Raw genomic sequence first — 23,154 nt, 5'->3', positions numbered from 1 at the left:
TTGATTTTCGGTCTTCACAGTGGTCTAACCCCTTAAATGTAGGAGAAATAATTATTTAAAAATTGTCTCATATTGTCAATTGTTTACTAGGGGTATAATTTTAAAATAGAATGCCCCAGATACAGTAGTCTTTCACGAAAGATTTCTTAAATCAAACTTTAAATTTTACAGTTTAGTGATTTTTTAGGGTCCTTGGTTTGGAGCCTCTTCAGTAATTTGTTATTATCTATTTAAATATATTTCTTACGTGTAAAAATTATGTACTTTACAGAAAATAATAAATTACTGAAGAGGACCCAAACCAAGAATCGAAACGTGTTAACAAAACAACATCTAGTTTCATTATTCTTAAAGGACCCTAAAAAACCATTAAACAATTTCTATCATTTGGGTCGCAACCAAAATATAGTACAAAATTACAATTTAAATTTTACATTAAAATTTTTAATTTTCATGATTTTAGAATTTGATATTGTTGGTAAAAAGAATATCATTTTAAATCTGAATAGTAAAAAAAAATAATTTGTTAATTACGACTATTTTCTTTTTTATGATTTTGAAGTTTGATCATTGTTTTAATTTTAAGAGTAGGGACCAAAAATGTTAAAATAAGATGTAATGTTTTAATCAAATTGAAGATTAAAATAATAATAATTCATCCAAAAATTAAAAATGGAACTTAAAAACGTTTATTTTTACCAAATTGAAAAAAAATTAAGTCAAAAAAATTATTAATTGTTTATTAAAAATTCATTAATCAAAAATACTTTATTTCAGGCTTCTTGGGTGCGGAATTTCAAAAGTTTTCAATTGGTAAGTTCAGAATTATGTTAAATTTATTTATTTGTAAAATATTTCATTGTAGAGGAATTGCGCCCTTGCCACATAAATAACTATTTTGAAATGGTACGTTTTATAAATGTCATTCGATATAGTATGTTTTATACGGGTTTCACAAGTTGGTATGTTTTGAAACGATTTTCTGAAATGGATATGTTTCCACTAACCCGACGATTTTTTGACCCTTTTTCGAACCTCGAATTTTGAAACTTTATTTATGTCAAATAGTTAAATATGATGACCCAAAAATCCGTGAAAAGTTTTAAGGTGAGAATATACCATGTTTAGGAAATATAGGAAGTCAAAGTTAATCATGTCCAATGCCAGACAGGCACAACAGATTGCACGAATCTTCCTGGAATATTCTTTGAAATATGCGGAACCTTCCAAAAAATATTCCAGGAACGCGGAGAAAAAAGAATTGTTGTGGTTACTATAAAAATTAAGTCCACACAACAATTCCGGATTGTCAATATAGAACCAGCAGTTCTATTTGTTTTTAGGACAAAAAAAAATTGTTAAAATGGAATTGTTATTAAAACTATTTGGATTGTTCGGTGAACAAACAGAATTGTATGATGAACAAAGAAAATTGTTATGGAACAGTTAAAATAACAAAACTAAATTGTTAAATCGGCAATACAATTTATTGTATTAACAAAGCTTTGATTTGTTCAGTTTCTTCGCCTTCTAAAATAATAATCGATAGCAGATTTCCGTAGGTCATATCACCAGTTTAATTTGCATAAAAATCTGTGGAACATGCAGCTTCTGAATCAAATTCTTTGATCTGAAACCAAAAAATTATTTTGAGTTAAAATTTGTTATTAAATAATATTTAATATACATTTTGTATTTGTTAAGGTTTGGTTATCTTCAATGGTAAACGATTATAACTTACCGATAAACGATAAAATTGTCTCTTCATCCATTCACTACAATTGCAATAGATTTCTCACTTTAACCGGATTCATTATTTAACAGCACTTTGTCATTTTTAAAAAAAAACTAATAATAAAAGCAAAAGTGGCATATGTGACAGAAGCAAACGACGCGACAATCTGCACGCCAGTTTGCAAGAATTCAAGATGACCACGTGACATGGAACAATAAACTTGTCAGCTGAACAAATCCGGATTGTTCCATCAGCAATCGACACAGAGTTTGCTTCTGTAACTGTACGGCATTGCAAACTGAACAAATCTGACAACAAAAAATTCGTGTTGTTATTAAAACAACATACATTTTTATTGACAACAATCCGAATTGTAATATTAACATTTCGAATTGTAATATCAACAAATCTACAGACAACAATTCAAAAATTGTTTGCACAACAATCCCATTTTTCTCCGTATTAAGGTTCTTGGAATTTGTTATGTTGTCTGGATATAAAAAAAAAATATAGTAATTTCACATTTATACTGGAATAATGATATTCAAAAAAACCAGATGAAATAGTTCCTTTCAAATTTTTGGCTGCTAATTACGAATCTAAAATCAGATTTTCAAAATGGCGGATCCAATATGGCGGAATAAATATGAAAAGTTGGTCGAATTCACTTGAAACCTTAAAAACCCTCGAGTAACGAGTTTCAATCGAATCCGATAAATTTTTACAATACTCGTCCGCCATATTGGATCCGCCATATTGAATTTTGAAAATTTTATTTGAGATTTGTAATCAGCAGCCAAAAATCTTAAAGGAACCATTTCCTCTTATTTTCTTGAACATTATTATTCGAGTATAAATGTAAAATTACTAGATATATATATTTTTTTATTGGAAATGGTTAACTTTGACCCCATATATTTTCTAAACGGGGCATAGGCTCACCTTGAAACTATGTGCAAGTTTTATCCCGATCTGAGAAAATGTTTTTTTAGCTGAATTGCTTTTGGCAATTTGCTTCATGTATTTTGACATAAAAAGAAAATTAAAATCTTTTAAATAAATTTGTATATCTTTTAAATTAAACTCAGGACCAACGCAAAACTTTCGGCGCTATTGATTTAGTTTTGCTTTTAGTGTTACGAAAGTGAAATACATATTTAATAAGTGAAAATGAAGAAAGTGTCAAGAAAATTTGAAAGTTCATCACAATTTTTTCATTGGGTAAGTAAAAACTTATTTTATTTACTCCACACTTTTACAAATTATTTTCAACAATATATAGTAAAATTATGTTATTTGATAGAAGAATTTTAGAAAATATATTCTATCTATTATTTTAAAATTTTAATTACTTTAACAATAAAAAAATAATAATTTTATGAATTCTATAAACAAATAATATAAATAATTCTTTTTACATACTTGATGCGTATGGATTTTCTTCAAATTATCATATGATCTAATTTTCACTTTGCCTAATTTATATTTAAACTAATAATTGAGGCTCCGGATCTAAAAAGAGCACACGCTCGAATTTGCTTCACAAGTTTTGGTCTCTGGAGTTAAAATTTTGAAATTGTTCAGTATCAAATTTTAATGATTCGCTTATCGTTTGGAATTTAATATTGAAAATTTCAAAATTTTAACACCAGAGGCCAAAACTTGTAATGCAAATTTTTGAGCGTGTGTGCCTTTTTAAGATCCGGAACATCAATTCTTATTTATATCCAAAAAATTAGACCAGTAATGTGAAAATTTTCAAAAACAAATATTCTACCCAAATTATGCTCGACTTGTATACTTATTTGTACAGAAATTAATTTTTTGAAAAACTCAAAATTCCGTGCAAATAAATAAAAATTAGATTAAATATGTAAAAATTAGACAACTTTATTTAGTTCAAATAAATATTTAGTTTGATTATAACTGTATAGTAATACATTTATTTGGTTGTTTTAAACAAAATACTATTTTTATTTATTTTATTATTTTGTAAAATTTTTATTTTTAATATACTTTAATAAAATGGTGACATATTGTCATTGAGGTTTCATAAATATTGTAAGGAATTTTAATTTGAATTTCTAACATAACTATAGGAATTTCAAATATACGAAGAAGAATTTCAGGAAGTTGTATATTTTATATTGAACTATATTTAAACGTTAGGAATTATGAGAAAATTATTTTCTTTTTTAATTAAATATGGATACAATTACACAATTCAATGAAACATTATTTTCTTGATATTTATGTAATTTAATTTCTTAATTTGAATTTTGTAAAATTTGTCTGTAATTTTTAAATGTTCAAAATTTATTATTGCGTCTTTATTTGATATATTATTACATTTCAAGTAGAATTTTTTTTTTTTTTTGAGAGAAAAAACAGGCTTTATTTTATTACTTTAAGAAAAAATATATATGAAGTTTTTTTTTGCAAAGGAAATATATTTTTAAAAGAGTAGTAAATAAACTCATTGATTGCATCTCTTACATCTAAAAGCAATTTTCTAACGGAAAAAGGAAGGATGCTAGTAGGATAGTTAATCTGTTTATAAAAGCTCACTTCACTTCTATACATTTTAAAAACACATACCTACTATTTTTATTTTGAAAAATAATTATTTTTTTTCTTTCTTTGAATAAATAATTTTTTATATTACATTCAAAAAATTGTGTTAGAAATGGAAAAATGTATTGATATAATTTTAATTCTGAAATTAAGTAAAATACCATCAACCGGGGCTATTCTACTCATCCAAGGGCTATTATACTCAGCGCTAGTTTTTAATTAATTAAATATTTATATTGAAATGTTTAAACTTGAGGCTCGGTGTAAATATTATTTGATAGTTTAATTTAATTTAATTGTGATGATAGTTTGCGTATGTTAAGAGAAAAGTGTAAAAAACTAAAAAACCAGGATTCTCTGGGTAATTATACTCACTTTTTAAAATTCATTATTTTTCGAAATTTTTTTCTAGAAAGTAAATTAGCGTATAGTGCATCTTTTGCATACATTTTTGATATCCTTTTGTGTAAAGAAACCAGAAATATGTAAATTATAATGTACAACATAACCTCTAAAAAGTAACTTTCATTAATATTTCATATGTTTTTCAAGTTAATTTTCTAACGTTTTCTCCTAAAAATAATTTAAAAAGCTTGTTAGAAATTATACTGAGTTGTTTACTAAACCTAAAAAATGTTAATTTAAAAAAAATTTTACCTGTTTTAATAAAAATAAATTTTAATAAAATTTAAATGTTTAACTTTCAAATTTGTTGAATGTTATAAAATTTTTTAAAAAATTTTTATTTTTTATCCTAATCTAGAGTATCTGCAGAAAATATTTCATATAGCTAAAGCTGTATAAAAAAATATTGAGGATATTTTATAAATAAACAAACTTTCCTGTGTATACTAGCCCCAACCGCGGGGCTATTATACTCGCCAGTTCAATTTTCTATAAATCTGGGTAAAAACTTTTTTTTTTGTATCTAACTTACAGGAGTAAAACTTACTGAGTAAAAAAGTACCGTTTTTGAGTATAAAAGCCCCGGTTAACGGTAAAGTAATTAATTTTTTTTTTTTAAGTTTTTATAGTGATAAATTATTATCGTCGTGGAGTTTTATTCTTTTTTGATTTTTTCTTCCTTTTTGATGACATTCTAACACGATACTCCCTCCAAGTTCTTTGTATAATTTTCGCTGCTCTGTTTATGGAGAAATTTTCCATTTTCTCAGCAAATGCTTTCATTAAGGCTTCCTCTTTTTCTTGTTTTAATATTGCATAAGACGTTGCTTGGGTATTATAAGCATCCTATTGATTTACATTACAAATATTAATTATACTTATTAATTTATTTCATATACGATTTTTTTTAAATATTTATTTATTTACTAAATAAATAAAAATACCTATAACAAATATCATTAATTAAAAAAACTTTTTTTTTTACACTTTTTAACCCTTAACTGGCACAATTTCGCTTTCGAATGTAAATGGCACAATAGGTCTGCTGGACCCGATGTATTCAAACGTGTATTGTACAGCCGGTATTGAATATTTTTGTGCACAAAAATTTAATCTAATTTAATTCTTTAATCTTGCAAAAAAAGTATTTATTTTGCAAAATAAAATGTGACTTTTTAGGTTAAAATTAAAAATTATAATTATTAATCTTTAAAGCTAATTTATTCTTTTTTATCGAATTAGTTTTATCAAAAAACTTAGAAAATTACTAAGAATATGTGAAACTAATATATTAAAATATAAAAAATATTCAAAAGCTACAAATTCAATTAATTCGTGCTCGAAAAAAATGCTCGGGTCTACTGGACCCATGGTGCCAGTTAAGGGTTAAATTTTATAAAAATTAAAAAAAAGAACTAAAAAAAAATATTAAATAATAATTGAAAGCAATTTTTATAAATATTTACTTTTTAATGTATAATAAAATATTACCTGAAGATTTTTAAACTCCATTATTAGATTATTTAAATCGGATGATAATTCTTTTTTTGACAAATGAAGAGCAGTAATGTTGGTATCGTAATTTATGAGGGACGAAATTAATTGTTTTTCAGATTTTAAACTGTAATATAGGGGAAAAAAAAGTGATTAATAAAAATCTTAAATTACACATTATTATTATTATTGACGCCTTTATTAATATTTTAATAATTTGATATTAATTTTAAAATTTATATTTTTTTAATTTTTGATTTTTTAAGAATAAAATTTTTTTTTTAATTAACATTTCTTTTTTCTTAACTAACTGTGCTTCATGGACAATTTTCTCACGACTTGTGCACTCATCTAATAATTTCTTGTACTCTTCTTCGTGAATCACAATTTGATTTTCTATGGCTTCCTGCTTTTCTCGCATTTCTAGATACGTGCTAACCATTTCTGATTCTGAATCACTTCTAAAAGAAAATTATTCCAATATTTTTAAATTAATAATTAATTTAATTATTAAAAATTAGTATTATTTAATATTATTAATGTTATTAAATTATTATTTTTTAAATTTTATTGTAAATTCAATTTAATTTAATTCTTTAATTAAATTAAGTTTTTTATTAATTTTTTTTAAAAACATAATTTTCAAATTTTTTTTTTATTTAAAACACTTTTTCTTACACAATTTTTGTGATATTTTTATGGTGTTCCGTTTGTGTTTCTTTAATAATTGTTTCACATTTAGTGATTTCCTCCAAAATTCCTTTTACAAATTGCGTATGTTTTTTTCTTTGTTCATTTAAGATTGTTTTTAAAGCTAAAAAAATTAAGATTATGAAAAAAAAAATTTTTTTCTTTTTTTTTCTTAAATAAATTATATTTGTAAATAAACAATAAATTTAAAGTACTCACGTTCAAGTTCAGTTTTACATTTTTCAAGAGTTGCTGAAGCATTTTTAAGTTTTAATTTATATTTTCTTTCTTCACTTGGAGTAGTTCTTATTTGTTTTTCAACAACGTCATTAAATATATTCACGCATTTAATTAAATGCTTCATTTGTGTTGACGCATTTTCTAGAAATTTCTTCGTTAATTTTCTCACCTCGGGATAATTATATAAAATCTCATTTTTGAAAGAAGAATATTTTTTTCATTATTTTATAATTAATTAATTTTTATAAAATAATAATAATAATAATAATAATATATAATTTTTTATAATTTAATTTTGAATAATTTGTAAATTATAATTTAATTTCAATAATTTTTAAATAAATAATTAAATTTTAATTTGATATTAAAATATATTTAGGTGGATGGGAAAAATTACCTCCAGTAACAATGTTAGTTTTGAATCAACAATGATGGATTCTTCTTGAAAAATTTCAGGTTTTTCATTTTCTGTTAAAAAAATCATATCTCAAAGAAATAATTATTTTATCGCAAGCAAAAATAAAATTTATCTTATAAATATTTTTTTCTAAATTGTAAACTAATAAATAATTTATAAGCAAAAAAAAAAAAGCTTACTCTGTAAAAAATTGTAGGAATCGTAAATATTTTCAAATAATTGCTGTTCACTTGGTTTCAGAATTTTCATTAATTTTTCCTCTTTGAAAATTTCTGAAAGACATATCTAGAAAAAAAAATTCTTATTTCGTTGATAAAATATATATATATTATTTTGAAACAATAAAAATATAACAAATATAGTAAAATTTTGGAATTAAATCAATTATGACAAAAATAATAATAAAAATTAATAAACAATAATAGATAATAATATATAAATAAATTAAAAGAATAAAAGTTAAAAATGGAAAAAAAGAAAAAAAATTAATAAATTGAGATTTTGTTTATCGAATAATTTACCGCTATTTCAATCTTGAATGAAAAGTCCTTTAAAATTCTCATTAATCTCAAAACTGCTTCTTCATGATTTTGTTCTTCAAACATTGTGTGTAACTTAAATTTTTTTAAAATTATAAATAGTTTAAAAGATTGCAAAACTTTTTGCAATAAAATTGTATTTAAAATTAAATTTTTTTACATATGAGTATCTTAATATTCACAAAGACATATTTTATATGAGTTTCCTCCATTCTGAATTATCGATTTAACAACTAACTATTCAGTGTTACAATATCGTTAAAGTTTAATGTATTTTAAAGCGTAATACACTACATTAAAAATTATTATTAGGGTACTTAAATTATAATTATTCCAATAAATTTTATAAAATAGACCAAAGAAATTGAAAAATATTATTTAATTAAAAATTAAATTAAAAAATTTAAATTAATAATTAATTTATTTAAAAAATTTTGATTAAAAAGAAATAATTATATTTTTAATTTTTTTTTATTAGGCGCGATAAATTATTTAAATAATTTATTAATGGCGAAAAAAAGTTATTTTCATCATAATTATTTTCTTTCAAAGCGATAGGGATAATCTCGTGATTGATGACTTTTCCTTTGATTTTCTAAAAGGTCTGAATTTAATTCATCTTCCAAGTGCGATTCGGAATTTTCTATAGGAATTACTTCTTCGATTATTTCTTCTATTTTCAATGAAAGTTAGGAAAAATTTTATATTATTTTTATTTTTTTTTGACAAAATATATTTTTTTAAAATATATTTTTTATTTAAACATTTTTTTTTATAAAAAAATATATAATTTATTTTCTATAGAAAAATATTTCTTACGAGTACCAACTCCGAGTTTTTTTTTAATTTCTTCAATAATTGATAAAAATGCACTTCCTGTAAATTGATGAAAATAATAATTATTTCAACGAATTTTTTTCTAAATCAGAAATTAAATAAATTATTTATTAAATTGTATATAAAAACAAATTTTTTATTGAAATTATTTTTGGTTACGTAAAAATAAAATCATTTCGTATTGATTTTTTTTTAGCTAAAAGAAAGAAATAAAATAGTTATTTTAACAATTAATTAATTATTTTTAAAAATATTTTTTTAACGAATTTTTATTGAATTATAGAAATTAAATCAATTATTTATTAAATTATATAGATACATAGAATAGATAATAGATATTATTAAATTAATTGAAATTATTTTTGGTTAAGAAAAAATGGAATTATTATATAGAGGTTAAAGAAAATGATAAATTCTTACTTTCTGTAACACTTTCGAAAAAATATTTTGGAATTAGATTCAATTTAATAAAATTTATTAACATTGTTACGTTAAAATTTATTTTTTATTTATTCAAATAAAAATAAAAAAAAGGATTTCAAGATTAAAAAAAAAACAAAAATTTTAATTTACAACTTCAGATCAAAGTCAGTGTTTTTTTTTTTTTTTATTATTAGTAAAACAACAATTTTACTGATTCTCATAATATTTCACAATATTGAGAGACTGTTAAATAAGCTTTAAAAATTATTAGCATTATATTATAAAATTTATGAATATTAAAAATAACTTTTTTCTTGATTTAATTATCAATAAAACATTCAAATTTAGCGCCAATTGTGCGTTTGCCCCTCTAGCGTGAAACTCGGGTACTAAACGTTAACTTTGCCATCAGTGGTTCTCAATAACAGTTTAGTTTCGCTTGGTGAACAGTAAACATGGCGTATCGTGGTGTTAAGGGCTCTGATCCATTTGTGTCAAAAACATCGAGAAATGAAAGATTCGCGCAAATGTCGAAACAAGAACAAATTATTCAGCAAAAGAAACTTGAGATTCAAGCAAAACTCGAAGAACAAAAGGCAAGGCAAGCGATAGAAAATGCCAAAAAGTCAACATCGTCTGCTTCGCTCGCTACTACGAGCAAAACTAACACCTCAAATAAGTGAGTTTATTTTTCTTAAAAAATTTACATAAACTTTTCTTTTTCACTCATTCATTAAAAAAAAAAAATCAATTAAAATTACAATATTTATTCTTTTTTTTTTATTTATTTGTAAAATGTTTATTTTCTTTCTACAATTCATATTTTATTGATGTCATTCACTCAAAAGCCAATTTCGACCAAATTCATTGTATTCCGAATAAATGTAATATTTAAAAAAAAAATCTAATGAATTATATTTTATAATAAATGAAATTTTATTGTAAATTATTTTTTCGATATTTTTTTAATTTTGTATATTTTAATGTGTTTTGAATCGTAGATATTATGTATTTTATAATTTGTTGATTCTGAATTTTATTTTTTTTTTTATTATTATTCACAACACGGAAGTTGGATATTATTAATAAATAAATTGACTATTTAATGATCATGCAATATTGAAGATAATTGAATTTTACGAGTTCAAGTTCTAGGTTAGAAATTATATTTTTTGTAAACGAATATTTTATTCATGAGATTTTATTATTAAAATTAAACTCAAGTTTTACGCGGGAAAATTGTACTTTAATTTGTTTATTTAATGTAATATTTTTATTTATTTTATTACAAGTTTTTTTTATTTTAAATGATTTTTTTCAGTTTTTGAAGAAAATTAATAGAAAAAAAAATAAGATTCTAAAAATTAATTCACTTGTCAATTGTTTATTATAAATAAAATAAAAATTATTTTTAGTTAAATTTTAGTAATTTTGAATATTGGAAATTAATTTCACAAAATAGAATTGAAATTATTTTTTTAAAAAAGAAATATTAAATTTTTATCAAAAGAGAAAGAAATTTTTACTGAATTTCATGTTTTAAATTTACTATAAATATGTAAAATAATAAATGACGCTGAAGTTACCAACGTTGATTCGACGAATCGACGAACGAATTTTTCGTTTTCAGATTAGTTTAAAGGCCAAGAACCAATTTTTTTTAATTGAAACTTCTTTATTTTGGTCCCGAATACATCTTTAAATACTAAAATCCTCAATTAAGGCGGGGAAATCTTCAATCTTAGGAAAAAAAAAATTCTTTTCGTCGATTCAACGTTGGTAACTTCAGTGTCATAATAATAAACTTTTTATTGTTGTGTCGTTAATGTGACATACTTTGAAAAAAAAGAACTCTTTCATTATATTCAATATTGCAAACTTTTTTTTTTTTTGTCCCCAAAGTGTGTTAATTATTAATCCACTAGAGCGTGACACAAAACAAAGAATCGAAAATTATTGTCTTTTTTTTATATATAAATTGAAATGTCACCGCAGACAATATGCTAATTACAAAAATATCGAAAAGAGGTCAAAAAAAAAAAAAAAAAAAAAAGAGATGCACCTGTTTATTTATAGGAAGGAGGATGAGAAGCCAACAATGACTGCGACGACAGTTAATTTATTTGCCAACGATGGCAGCTTTTTGGATCAATTTAAGAAAATTGTCAACAATAAAGGGCCAATTAAACAAGAGACAACAACATCAACAACAACAACATCACCACAAATAATAATAAAGACTGAACCTGAGAAAAAGGACGAGCGTAATAAAGATGAAAAGGATGAAAAGTCTTATGACAATAATTCACGTGACAGAGAACGTCGATGGAGTAATGAAAAAAGTCGCGATTGGGAAAATCGTAGGGATCGTCGAAGAAATGATTCACGATGGAGTGGAAGAAATACCGATCGACGACAAAGTTCTTCCTTAAGTCCCTCACCAACAAGACACAGAACATCACCAAATTCCGATACAAGACACAATTATCATCATCAAACTAGTCCCCGTTCACATTACAATCAATTTCAATCACAAAATACAAATTCAACTTCCAACATTCCTCCACTCATGTCCCAACCAATAATGCAAATGACAAATATACCACCACCAAATTTAAGAAATATACCACCACAAAATATTCCACCTCCAAATATTCAACAACGAATGCCAATGCAACAAAAACCAAATCAAAATAATTTTTCAAATATTGAAAATCATCCCAGCGATTCCCGAATGTCTCTTCCACCGCCAAGTCATATTATTCGCACACAACATCAAATGCAAAATTTACCACCACCACCCAATACAAATATACCACCACCACAAACACCGCAAAGAATTCAAATGCAATCAAATATTCCTGTGCCTAATATTCAAGGGATGCCTTCATCAAATACAAATCAACATATTATTTCCCCACCACCACCACCACCGCCTCCACCTTCTCATATTCCACCACCAAATAATCTTCATCAACCGCCAAACATTCCACCGCCAAATGTTCGTCCACCACCAAATTTATTACCATCAATGTCACAAATGCCACCCAATATGCTGCCAATAAATCAAACGCAAACAATTGTTGTCACTGTTGCCAATGTCACCAATATTCCACCACCAAATGTTATGATAATGTCAGCACCACCACCATCTGTTGTTCATACTGTTCCATCGACTATTAATTCAATTCCACCTCCAAATTTAAATATACCACCGCCAAATGTACCGCCGCCTGCTATTATTCAAAATGCACCGCCACCTTCGCATTTATTACAAACTTCCTATCCATTGGCGAATCAGGTTAATATTGCTGTTGGACCACCGCCTAATGTTCAAATACCACCACCTGTGAGGCCTTCCTTATCTGGACAACCAACGGAATTAGGTATTATTATATATAAAATGCCTCTTTTTCTTTTTTTCTATTTCACAAGTAAGACGCATAATATTATCCTATAAAAATCGAGACGGATAAATATGTTCTAAAAATCGTTAGAATTTTCATTTTATGGAATTTTATTTGTCGTTTAATTATTTTTGAGATGAATTTTTATTTGTTTGAATTTTGTATTTTGCAGAATTTTCATCAAACCGATTTTCTATATTAAGGAGGTTATAGGGGAAATAGAATTAACATTAGTAATTTAATGAAACTTGGTCTACTATTAGATAAATGTTTGAAAATTATGTAGCTAAATTTTTCAGACCTCTAGGTTCTTGTGAAAAAAGTTATAAACGTTTTTGTTTTTTAACAATTAACATTGTGTCTTATGGAAATTAAGTACTTTTTCATACATATTTACTCACCACAAAATAATTAACATTAGAAAATTGATGAAACTTTTTTTAATACAAAACAGATATTTAGTGATTAAATATCTGTTTAAAAAAGTGTTATTAGGTTCTTGTGGGAGCTGCAATAAATTAATTTTTAACAATATTTCACGTTTTATACGTTAAATTGAACAGCTGTCGGAACGTGTGGCAACGTTGCACACTTGATCATGCATATTATACGTTAATTTTGCGCGCTAAATTTTAAAATGTTGATTCTGATAGCACGTTTAAAATACGTTATATTTAAAAAGAAAATAAAAATTAATAAATAAAATTGATTACATATTTTTTTAAATTAAATTAAAGTTAATTAAATAGAGGGATAATTATTTTATTAAAGTAAACAAGTCATATAGCAACCATTTGCAACTTGACTGACGTAATGTGGTGTTGCCAGACGTTTCACAGTACCGAGAAAGTCAAATCATAAAATAATGGTTTCTGTTTTGATTAGTTCAGTCAATCCCTATAACCTCCTTAAAGAATTTTTGATATAATCAGGCCTCGGATTATACGACTTTTTTGACATTTTGTTACATTTAAAAAAAAAAAAATTTAAACAAAATACTTTTTTTTAGTGTACAATGCAGATCTTTATTTCAATTATTTAACAAATTTTTCACTAAAATTCTTCATTAAATTAATTATTTTTAATAATATTAATGAAATTCTTCTCAAATTCAATTATCTTAAACTATTTTTAAGTTAAAATTTTTATAAAATTTAATAGGGTCAATTGGGGTAAATGGGGACAGCTTGTCATTATTAACCAAATTAACAAAAATCAAAAATTCAAGTGAATTTCTGTTATGGGAGTCATAAGGAAAAAGAAAAAAATTTGGTATGATTTTTAAGTCTGTTTTTTTTCAAATGCGAGACAAAATACTGAAATAAAAAAAAAATAATAAATAAATTTCAATTAGTTCAATTATTATATAACTACTACAAATTTTTTTTCAAGTTTTTCCATCCCTTAATATAGTAATACACTTAAGGAAACTTTTTTCTTAAAACTTTCTTAGAAACTATGCTGTCCCCATTTACCCCAAATTTTTATGAAATTTTCTAAATTTTGGGGTAAATGGGGACAGTCAGTTTCTTGCGTTTAACGCTTATCTAAATTTTTTTCTGCTACATAAAATTAATCCTGGGAACGTAAATAACCTTTTAAAGGAAGAAACTTACGTAATTTGTGAAAAATAGCGTTTTTGTCCCCATTTACCCCAACTGACCCTAATTGTTTATAATTAAAAAAAAAATTAGCAAATAAAATTACTAAAAAATTTTAATTCAAAATAACTTGAAATTTAATTATTTGCAAAAATTTCAATTATTTTTAATGACTTTTTTATAATATTCTTGGAAAATTCAATTATCTGAAAGCATTTTTCAATTAAAAACTTTTGAAATTCAATTGTTGTATGTGATTTCTAATTAATTTTTCATCAACAGAAATCACTAAAAATTTCTCTTATTATAATTATTGTTTGAAATTTAACACAATTTTTTGAAATTTAACTATTTTCGAAAAATTCAATTTAAAAGCTTCTAAAATTTTCCATCTAAAATTTTTTGAAAATTAATAATTTCAATTATAACTCTCATGAAATTCAATTATTTTTAATGATTTTTATAATATTCGAAAATTCAACTGTCTGAAACCTTTTTTTACTTAAAAATTTTTTAAATTATTGTATTTTTGTCTGCAATTTCTAATAAATTTTTTATTAACAGAAATCATCAATAATTTTAAGTTAAAATCACTTGAAGTTCAATTAATTTCAAAAATCAAAATTGTAAATCTTTGAAAATTCAATTACTGTTAAAAAATGTTTATCTAAAATTATTTGATAAATTATTAGTTTTAGTTCTGTAAAATTTAATTATTATCTAAAAAATTAACAAAATCTTTTGAAATTCAATTATTTCTAAAAACTTCAACTTTAAGTCTTCCAAAATTATTATTTAAAAAAAAATTTTATTTAAAAATCTGTAAAACTTGATTAAGTATTGCCTGAAATTTTTTTGATTATTAAAACTAAAAACTATGACAAAATTTTTAATTCGAATAAATTGCTTAAATCAGACTTGAAAAAATTATAAAATATTTAATAACCAATTAAATTTTGTTAAAATAAAAAAAATTGACTTTTTCGATTTTTTTTTTGAATATAAATCGACTAAAACAAGTTTTTTAGCCTTAAAGTCGATTCGAGGCCTGTATAACCGAAAATTCACTTCACAGAATTTTTATTTGCTCGAATTTTAATTTAAAATAATAGGCGTTTTAAAGAATTTTTATAGGATAGAATTTTCTTTTAGATGATTTTTCATTTGTTCGAATTATTATTATTTTATATAATTTCCATATAACCAATTTTTCATCTCCATGAAATTGTCGTCGACGCTTAGCGCCGAAAATTGTTTTTACATGACTAAAAATGTCAAATTATTTTTTTAAAAAATATTTTTGGTCCAAATACTTTTCAAAGTATTATGTGGACCCAAAACGTTTTTAAAAATGATTTTATATTTTTGGTCCCATAAAAAATAATTTTCAACGCTCAACGTCGACGCCGAATTCAGGGAGGTGATTTTTCATACTACATAACTTTTACTTAACCGTAAAATAATTTAACAGAATTTCTAATTGATAGAATTTTCATTTGTCCGTAATTGCAAATGACCGAACAAACAATCGAAAGAAAGATTTCGGCGCGATTTTTAAAAATCGTTTGTTTAAAAATAAATTTTTGTTACCCATAAATATTATCTACCCATTATTAAAATTGAATATTTTTTTTAATTAATTTTTTTCTAATTCTTGGAACATTTCTGAAGCGAAACAGATTAAAAAATGTTGATTTTTGAAGATTTATCTTAACGAAAATTATTATAAGTTTCGTGTTAACAAAATTTGAGTCTTTGGCATTTTACTCATTATGTACACTTGTGGTTTTTTTTTTTAAATCAATCTCAATATATTTGTTTTCGCAATTTTTAGTCAAATTTCGATTTTTTCACAACATATAGCAAAAAAAAAAAAATATTTAAGTAAAAGTTGATCACAAATTATTTAACTCAATGAAAAGTGCTACATCGGGGATCGTATTATTCTCTCAATTATCTTTATTAGAACAAATTATAAAAAAAATTTCATTTTTGGATATTAATATAAAAATTGTAAATTGTTTTCAATTTGTTTTTATTTATTTTTAAATTTATTTATTTATAAACAAAACTCACACGTTAATTCAAGGGAAATAATTGTTTGTAAATATTGAATGAAATTAGAGAAATATTAATATTACGAAAAATTCGAAGTTTGTCCCGTAGAAGCAGAGCAACTTGCAAAAATAGTGGCTGATTGCGGTGATGAAATTGAACAAGAAGTTCGAGAGAAGAATGCTCAAGATCCTAAATTATGGTAATTATCGTCCCTTGTGGTCGATTTTTATACATTCAATTTCAGCAATTTTTAACACCTTTATTTTAATGACGTGTGTGCACTTGACAATTTTTGCACAATGTCAAAACACTTTTTTTTTTTGCTTAAGAGTTTTTTTTCGCATTCATAAATATTCCATTTTTGGAAACTATTTTTTTGGTTTTGCTTTTTTGCATTTTATCCTTAAATTAAGTTATAGTTAAAAAAATAGGACGCATGATTATGTTTTAAAAATCATTAGTTAGAATTTTCATTTTATGGAATTTCATTTGTCATAATTATTTTTAAGTCGAATTTTTATTTGTTCGAATTAGTATTTTACAGAATTTTCATCAAAACGATTTTCTATATTACAGAATTTTTATATAACCGAAAATTCATTTCACAGAATTTTTATTTGTCAGAATTTTTATTTTCTCGAATTTTCATTTAACATAATAGGCATTTTAAAGAATTTTTATTGGGTAGAATTTCATTGCATAGAATTTTTATTTTATTCTTTCAGATGAATTTTCATTTGTTCGAATTATTTTTTGATATAATTTCCATATAACCGATTTTTCATACTACAGAATTTTTACCTAATAGAAAAATCATTGAATAGAATTTCTAATTGATAGATTTTTCATTTGTCCAAAATTGCAAATGGCCAAACAAACAATCGACAGAAAGATTTCGGCGCGATTTTTAAAATCAACCAATCACAATTTTATGGATAATTTTTCATTGGTTGATTTTAAAAATTGCGCCGAAATCTTTCTGTCGATTGTTTGTTTGGCCATTTGCAATTTCGGACAAATGAAAAATCTATCAATTAGAAATTCTGTTAAATGATTTTTCGGTTAACTAAAAATTCTGTAGTATGAAAAATCGGTTACATGGAAATTATATCAAATAATAATTCGAACAAATGAAAATTCATCTGAAAGAAAATTCCATGCAATGAAATTCTACTCAATAAAAATTCTGTAAAATGCCTATTCTGTTAAATAAAAATTCGAGTAAATAAAAATTCTGACAAATAAAAATTCTGTAAAATAAATTTTCGGTTATATAAAAATTCTGTAATATAGAAAATCGTTTTGATGCAAATTCTGTAAAATACTAATTCGAACAAATAAAAATTCGACTTAAAAATAATTATGACAAATGAAATTCCATAAACTGACAATTCTAACTAATAATTTTTAGAACATAATCATACGTCTCAAAAAAATTTACTTACAAGTAAATAATTTAATGACAACTATCGGAAGACAAATTTACAATAATTTACACTTTTTAGTTTTTATTACTTTTCACCGAATTTCAAAATTCTGTAATGTTTGTTTTTGTTTTACAATGCATTTTGTAATTTGCGGTTGTCAATTATTTAATTGTTTACAAAGTAAATTTTTGTTTTTAATTACAAAGGTATTAATAGAAATAGAATAGGTTTTATAATTTTTTATATTTTTGGTTTTTATTATAACAATAATTTTATTGTAAAAATTGTTATAAATAATAGTATCTATATAATTTATAATCCCAACTTTAGAAAGTGGTTTTAGTTGATGATTTTATTAATATTTTATTAATAAATTTTATTAATAGATAATTTTCAAATTAATAATTTTAAAAGACTAACTTATTTTAAAAAAAAAAAACTGACATTTAATTGCAGTTAGATAATTTGTTGTTTAATTAAGTTATTCGTAGATAATTTAAATTTAAAAGTAATTTAAAAATGACGACTCTAATTTAATATTTATTATCGTTTAGTGTTTTTTTAACTTATGAAGAAAAATTAATTGATAATTTTAAAATTCATTCGAGAGTTTTACAAGTTTGGTAAATTTATAAAATTAAAAAAAAAATTTTTTTTTTCATTATTTATAGTGTGTTTATTAATTACTTCCTGCTATTTATTTTAACAAACTGTTCTCCATTTTAATGTAGCATTGACAATTTTTTATTTATTCATTCATTGTATTTGATTTAACAAATTTAGCGAATGTATGTGAGAGTAAATGTATATTTGATTCGATTGAATTCTTTTACTAATTAATAAAAATAATAATAATAATATTTCTTTCAAAATTAACATTAAAAAATTTTTTAATTAAATTTTTTAACAAAAGTTTTCTATAATTTTTTATTAATTATTTTAATTTTCTTTTTATTAATTGACTAATAATAATTAATACGTATATAATTTTTTTTTTCTAAATTTAACATTTTTTAAAAATTAACAAAAATTCAACTTTTTTTGAATTTAGTAAATAAAGAACGATTAATATAATTATTATTTTTCTCTGAATTATTAAAAAATCTTTGTTTATAAATTCTACTTGTGAATCTTTTTTTTAAATTTAATTTATTAACTGAAATTTTGGAAGTATGGAAAAAATTTTTGATTTTATGGAATAAATTTTTTACGAACTTTATAAAATTTCTTTTCTTTTTTTTTGTATTTCATAATTTTTGGTTTAGTCCATTTGTCGAAAAATTGATTTTAATTTTGTACGCGTAAATTTGATTTTTCTTTTGAAATTTATTTGAATTTTTAAATTTCTTTGAATTAATTAAATCTCGGTCGCGTAAATTTTTTTGAAAGTGAGAAAAAATGTTCAATTATATAATAATTAGGATTAAATCTTATACTTGGCAGCGTTTTAAGTATTGTTTTAATCAAGGTTTCTGCACCAAAAGCAAAGTGCAGCGTATCTGCAGTACAGAGGATTAGTGGCAAAATATCGAGCTGAAAAAGAGTCCAAATATTGCGGCGGTGGTGATCTTTATTGTCCAGAGGAAGCTCTCAGTGATAATGATGATGCTGAAAAATCTCATAATAAAAATTCTTCACTTCAAGGTAATTATTATTTTTATTTTAAAAAATAAATTATACATTTATTTTCGAGGGGGGTAAGTTTGATTTATTTTACTAGTTTTTTTTTTATTAATTTCATTATTATTCTTTGCATTAATTATTGTTTGATTTTATTATTATTTTTTTTACAGATCGTTACAAAGAGGAAAGTAAAGAAGAACGCAAAAGAAAAAGACGCAGTCGATGGGGTGATGCTGAGAATAAAATTCCATTAACAATGTCAGGACAAGTTGCACAGCCTGGTGTTTCAGTAACGGGTCAAATTGGTCAAAATTCTGGACTAATGCCGTCTGTAAATTTAATGCAAGCCAAAGGAAAAAATCCAATGTTATCAAAAGTATCGAGAAGTGATCCATCTTTGGTTCAATATGCGAGACAAACTTTTGGTTCATTAGATCTCAGCGAGGAACAATGGAAAAAAGCTGAAGATCATTTTAAGGTGATTAAAAAGAATTTTTTTCCTTAGCTTTCATAGTTAAATTTTTTTAACAAAAATCACTATTAAAAAAAATGATAATTTAGAATTATATATATATTAATTTTTTGTTTTATTGCAGATTAATCTTTTGTATCAAAATCTATTAAAGAAACGTGAGGAAGTAAAACGATTGGAAGCTCAAGGAAAACATAAATATGAATATGACAGCGATGAAGAAACAGAGGGTGGAACGTGGGAGCATAAAATCCGTTCAGCGGAAATGGAAGCCACACAAATGTGGGCTGAGGAATTAACAGCTCAGTCAGAGGGAAAACATCATATTGGTGATTTTTTACCACCTGAGGAATTAAGAAAATTTATGGAACAATATAATGCGGTTAAACAGGGAAAAGAGCCCGATCTCAGTGATTATAAAGAGTACAAGTTAAAAGAAGATAATATAGGTAATATTATTATAATATAATTCAGAGATAAAAGTGTACTCTTGATATTAAATAAGATTATCATCTTTGATTTATTTGAGAGGTTTTAAATAAATTTATGCTAATACAATTTATCGTGAAATATATGTTATATATGTTATATAAATAAATCAAAAGTGATAAATAACAAAATTTACAGACAATATTCTTATATATACGGATATATTTTATTTATATTCAATATTTTCTTTTTTCTTTAAATCTTTGTATTTTTTTAATTTTTTTAGAAATAATTGAAAATATAACAAGAGATGAATGTGAAGATCTTTTTTTTTTTTTTTTGCAAATTTACATATATTTTTTTCATTTTTAGGTTTTCAAATGTTACAAAAACTTGGGTGGAGTGAAGGTCAAGGATTGGGAAGTGAAGGCAGTGGTCGTGTTGATCCTGTAAATAAGTAAGAGATTTTTGTCTGTTAAAGTTCAGGCCTCGGATTATACGACTTTTTCCGATTTTTTTTTTTCAAAAATACGACTTTTTCGACTTATTTTAATAAAATGCGACTTTTCCGACTTTTTTTTACATTTTTTTTTTTTACAAAATATTTAAACAAAATACATTTTTTTAGTATACAATGCAGATCTTCTTTATTTCAATTATTTAACAAATTTTCAACTAAAATTCTCCATTAAATTAATTATTTTTAATAATTTTAATGAAATTGTTCAAAAATTCAATTATCTTAAATTATTTTTCAATTAAAATTTTTATGAAATTTAATAATTGTTTATAATTAAAAAAAAAAAAAATTAGCAAATAAAATTACCAAAAAATTTTAATTCAAAATCACTTGAAATTTAATTATTTGCAAAAATTTCAATTATTTTTAATGATATTTATAATATTCTTTGAAAATTTAACTACCTGAAACCATTTTTCACTTAAAAAGTTTTCAAATTATTGTATTTTTGTCTGCAATTTCTAATACATTTTTTAGTGAAATCATAAAAAAAAAATTTCATTAAAAATCACTTGAAGTTCAATTAATTTCTAAAATCTAAATTATAAATCTTTGAAAATTTAATTACTTCTAAAAAATGTTATCTAAAATTATTTGATAAATTATTTTTAGTTGATACTGTAAAATTTAATTATTGTCTGAAATTTAACAAAAATTTTATTAATTCAATTATTTTAAAAATTTTCAAGTTTAACCCTTCCAAAATTATTATTATTAAAAAAAAAAATTTTATTTAAAAATTTGTAAAATTTGATTAAGTAGGTATTGCCTAAAATTTTTTTGGCTATTAAAACTAATAAACTATGACAAAAATTTTTAATTCAAATAAATTGCTTAAATCTGACTTGAAAAAATTATAAAAATGCAACATTAAGAATTTTTTTTATAAATTTATCCTAATTAAATAAAATTTTGAAAATTAGTTCGATTCTGAAATATTCGAAATAAATTTTCTTGATAATATTCTTATAGAATTATTCTCATTGCAGAATTAATAAAATGAATTTAATATCTAATAAAATATTTATTAACCAATTAAATTTTGTTAAAATAAAAAAAAATCTACTTTTTCGAATATAAATCGACTAAAACGACTTTTTTGTGTGTCTTTAAGTCGATCCGAGGCCTGTTAAAGTTTTAAATTATCATCGAAAAATAGATATTTGGGGAAAATAAAATTTTTAAAATTTTTCCTTACATTTTAATGCATGAATATTCCCAATATTAAACCATTTGGAATTTTTGTGGCATTGAATTAAAAATAATCGAATTTTTATTTAGCAGAATTTTATAAAGTGTATTCAGCTAAATAGAAATGCTATTAAATAAAAATTTTCCCAAAAATATGGTTAAATAAGAACTTTGTTTTTTTAAAATGAATATTCATGCACCCCTTAAAAGAATTGAAAATTATAGAAAAAATAATTATTAATATTTAAACGCAATTGAAGAAAAATAAAAATAAAATTTTCACAGAGCGACAAATAGATTAAATAGTGCCGGATTGGGAACAGATAGACCTGATGGATTATCTAGAGATGATGATGAATTTGATGCTTATCGAAAACGAATGATGTTGGCGTATAGATTTAGGCCCAATCCACTTGTAAGTCAAAAAATGAATTTTATATTAATTTTATTGGAATGAACGAAAAAAAAAAGAAAAATTCGTTTCTTTGTTTACAGAACAATCCTAGAAGACCATATTATTGAAAAATACGTGACGAGAGCATAATCAGAACTCATAATCACATAATTTTCTATTTATGTGAAAGAAAAAAAAAACAATCGTTATTTTGTATATGTACAGTGAATATAGTGTAATATATTCACATTGTTGACCTAAGGAGAGATAAATCGTTGAATATATTCAACTTGTACTTTTTTTTTCGTTTCTTTTCACCTTTTTTTCAATATCGGGTATTTTAAATGACACTGTCATTTTTAAATCCATATAATAATTATGAAAAATATTTACAAATCATTTTTTTGACGTTTCTTCAACGTGTACTATACTATTAATTTTGTATTCTGTTTAATTTGCATTTTGTTTCAGATATTTGTTATCTATGAAGCTGAGATAACATTATTGTAGTTTTGTTCAATAATCCCAACAAATTATTGATATAATTACTTTTTTTAAATTAGAAAGCTTATTATTTAACAGAAATCCCATTTAACCGAATTTCAATATTACAGAATTGTTACTTACCTAAACTTTTCATTTGTTCGAATTTACATTTTTACAGAATTCTTAAAACG

General features: G+C 23.4%; 2 protein-coding genes across 2 annotated transcripts; one reads left to right on the top strand and one right to left on the bottom strand.

The window, feature by feature from the left end:
• Positions 1 to 4,975: 4,975 nt before the first annotated feature.
• LOC127288390 (dynein regulatory complex protein 10) lies at positions 4,976 to 8,266 on the bottom strand. Its single transcript, XM_051315803.1, has 8 exons — positions 8,078 to 8,266; positions 7,736 to 7,841; positions 7,536 to 7,606; positions 7,118 to 7,328; positions 6,887 to 7,022; positions 6,520 to 6,669; positions 6,206 to 6,335; positions 4,976 to 5,560 (listed from the first exon to the last, which is right to left on the bottom strand). Exons 1-8 carry the CDS (start codon positions 8,159 to 8,161, stop codon positions 5,354 to 5,356), a joined length of 1,095 nt encoding a protein of 364 aa, XP_051171760.1. The 5' UTR covers positions 8,162 to 8,266; the 3' UTR covers positions 4,976 to 5,353.
• A 1,506-nt stretch (positions 8,267 to 9,772) lies between these two features.
• LOC127288383 (arginine-glutamic acid dipeptide repeats protein-like) lies at positions 9,773 to 22,772 on the top strand. The gene is made up of 9 exons (XM_051315792.1): positions 9,773 to 10,034; positions 11,432 to 12,741; positions 16,518 to 16,620; positions 19,317 to 19,492; positions 19,642 to 19,949; positions 20,068 to 20,392; positions 20,745 to 20,829; positions 22,369 to 22,498; positions 22,579 to 22,772. The coding sequence occupies exons 1-9, from the start codon at positions 9,811 to 9,813 to the stop codon at positions 22,603 to 22,605; spliced, it is 2,688 nt and encodes an 895-aa protein (XP_051171749.1). The 5' UTR covers positions 9,773 to 9,810; the 3' UTR covers positions 22,606 to 22,772.
• The last annotated feature ends 382 nt before the right edge of the window (positions 22,773 to 23,154 follow it).

The sequence above is a fragment of the Leptopilina boulardi genome, unplaced genomic scaffold, assembly GCF_019393585.1.
Source record: "Leptopilina boulardi isolate dan_hultmark-lab unplaced genomic scaffold, ZJU_Lbou_2.1 LbouV2_384, whole genome shotgun sequence".
NCBI classification, from domain to species: Eukaryota; Metazoa; Arthropoda; class Insecta; order Hymenoptera; family Figitidae; genus Leptopilina; species Leptopilina boulardi.
This window is presented reverse-complemented; position numbering and strand designations above follow the sequence as displayed.

What these genes read in the sequence shown, in the direction of transcription:
- LOC127288383 (XM_051315792.1), top strand. Translation starts at nt 9,811, where the DNA reads ATGGCGTATCGTGGTGTTAAGGGCTCTGATCCATTTGTGTCAAAAACA. An exon ending in TGGACAACCAACGGAATTAG is followed by an intron (nt 12,742 to 16,517) that starts GTATTATTATAT and finishes AAAAATTCGAAG; the next exon opens with TTTGTCCCGTAGAAGCAGAG. An exon ending in GTTAAAAGAAGATAATATAG is followed by an intron (nt 20,393 to 20,744) that starts GTAATATTATTA and finishes TTTCATTTTTAG; the next exon opens with GTTTTCAAATGTTACAAAAA.
- LOC127288390 (XM_051315803.1), bottom strand. Translation starts at nt 8,161, where the DNA reads ATGTTTGAAGAACAAAATCATGAAGAAGCAGTTTTGAGATTAATGAGA. An exon ending in CATTCAAGATTGAAATAGCG is followed by an intron (nt 7,842 to 8,077) that starts GTAAATTATTCG and finishes TTTTTTTTCTAG; the next exon opens with ATATGTCTTTCAGAAATTTT. An exon ending in AACTAACATTGTTACTGGAG is followed by an intron (nt 7,329 to 7,535) that starts GTAATTTTTCCC and finishes TTCAAAAATGAG; the next exon opens with ATTTTATATAATTATCCCGA.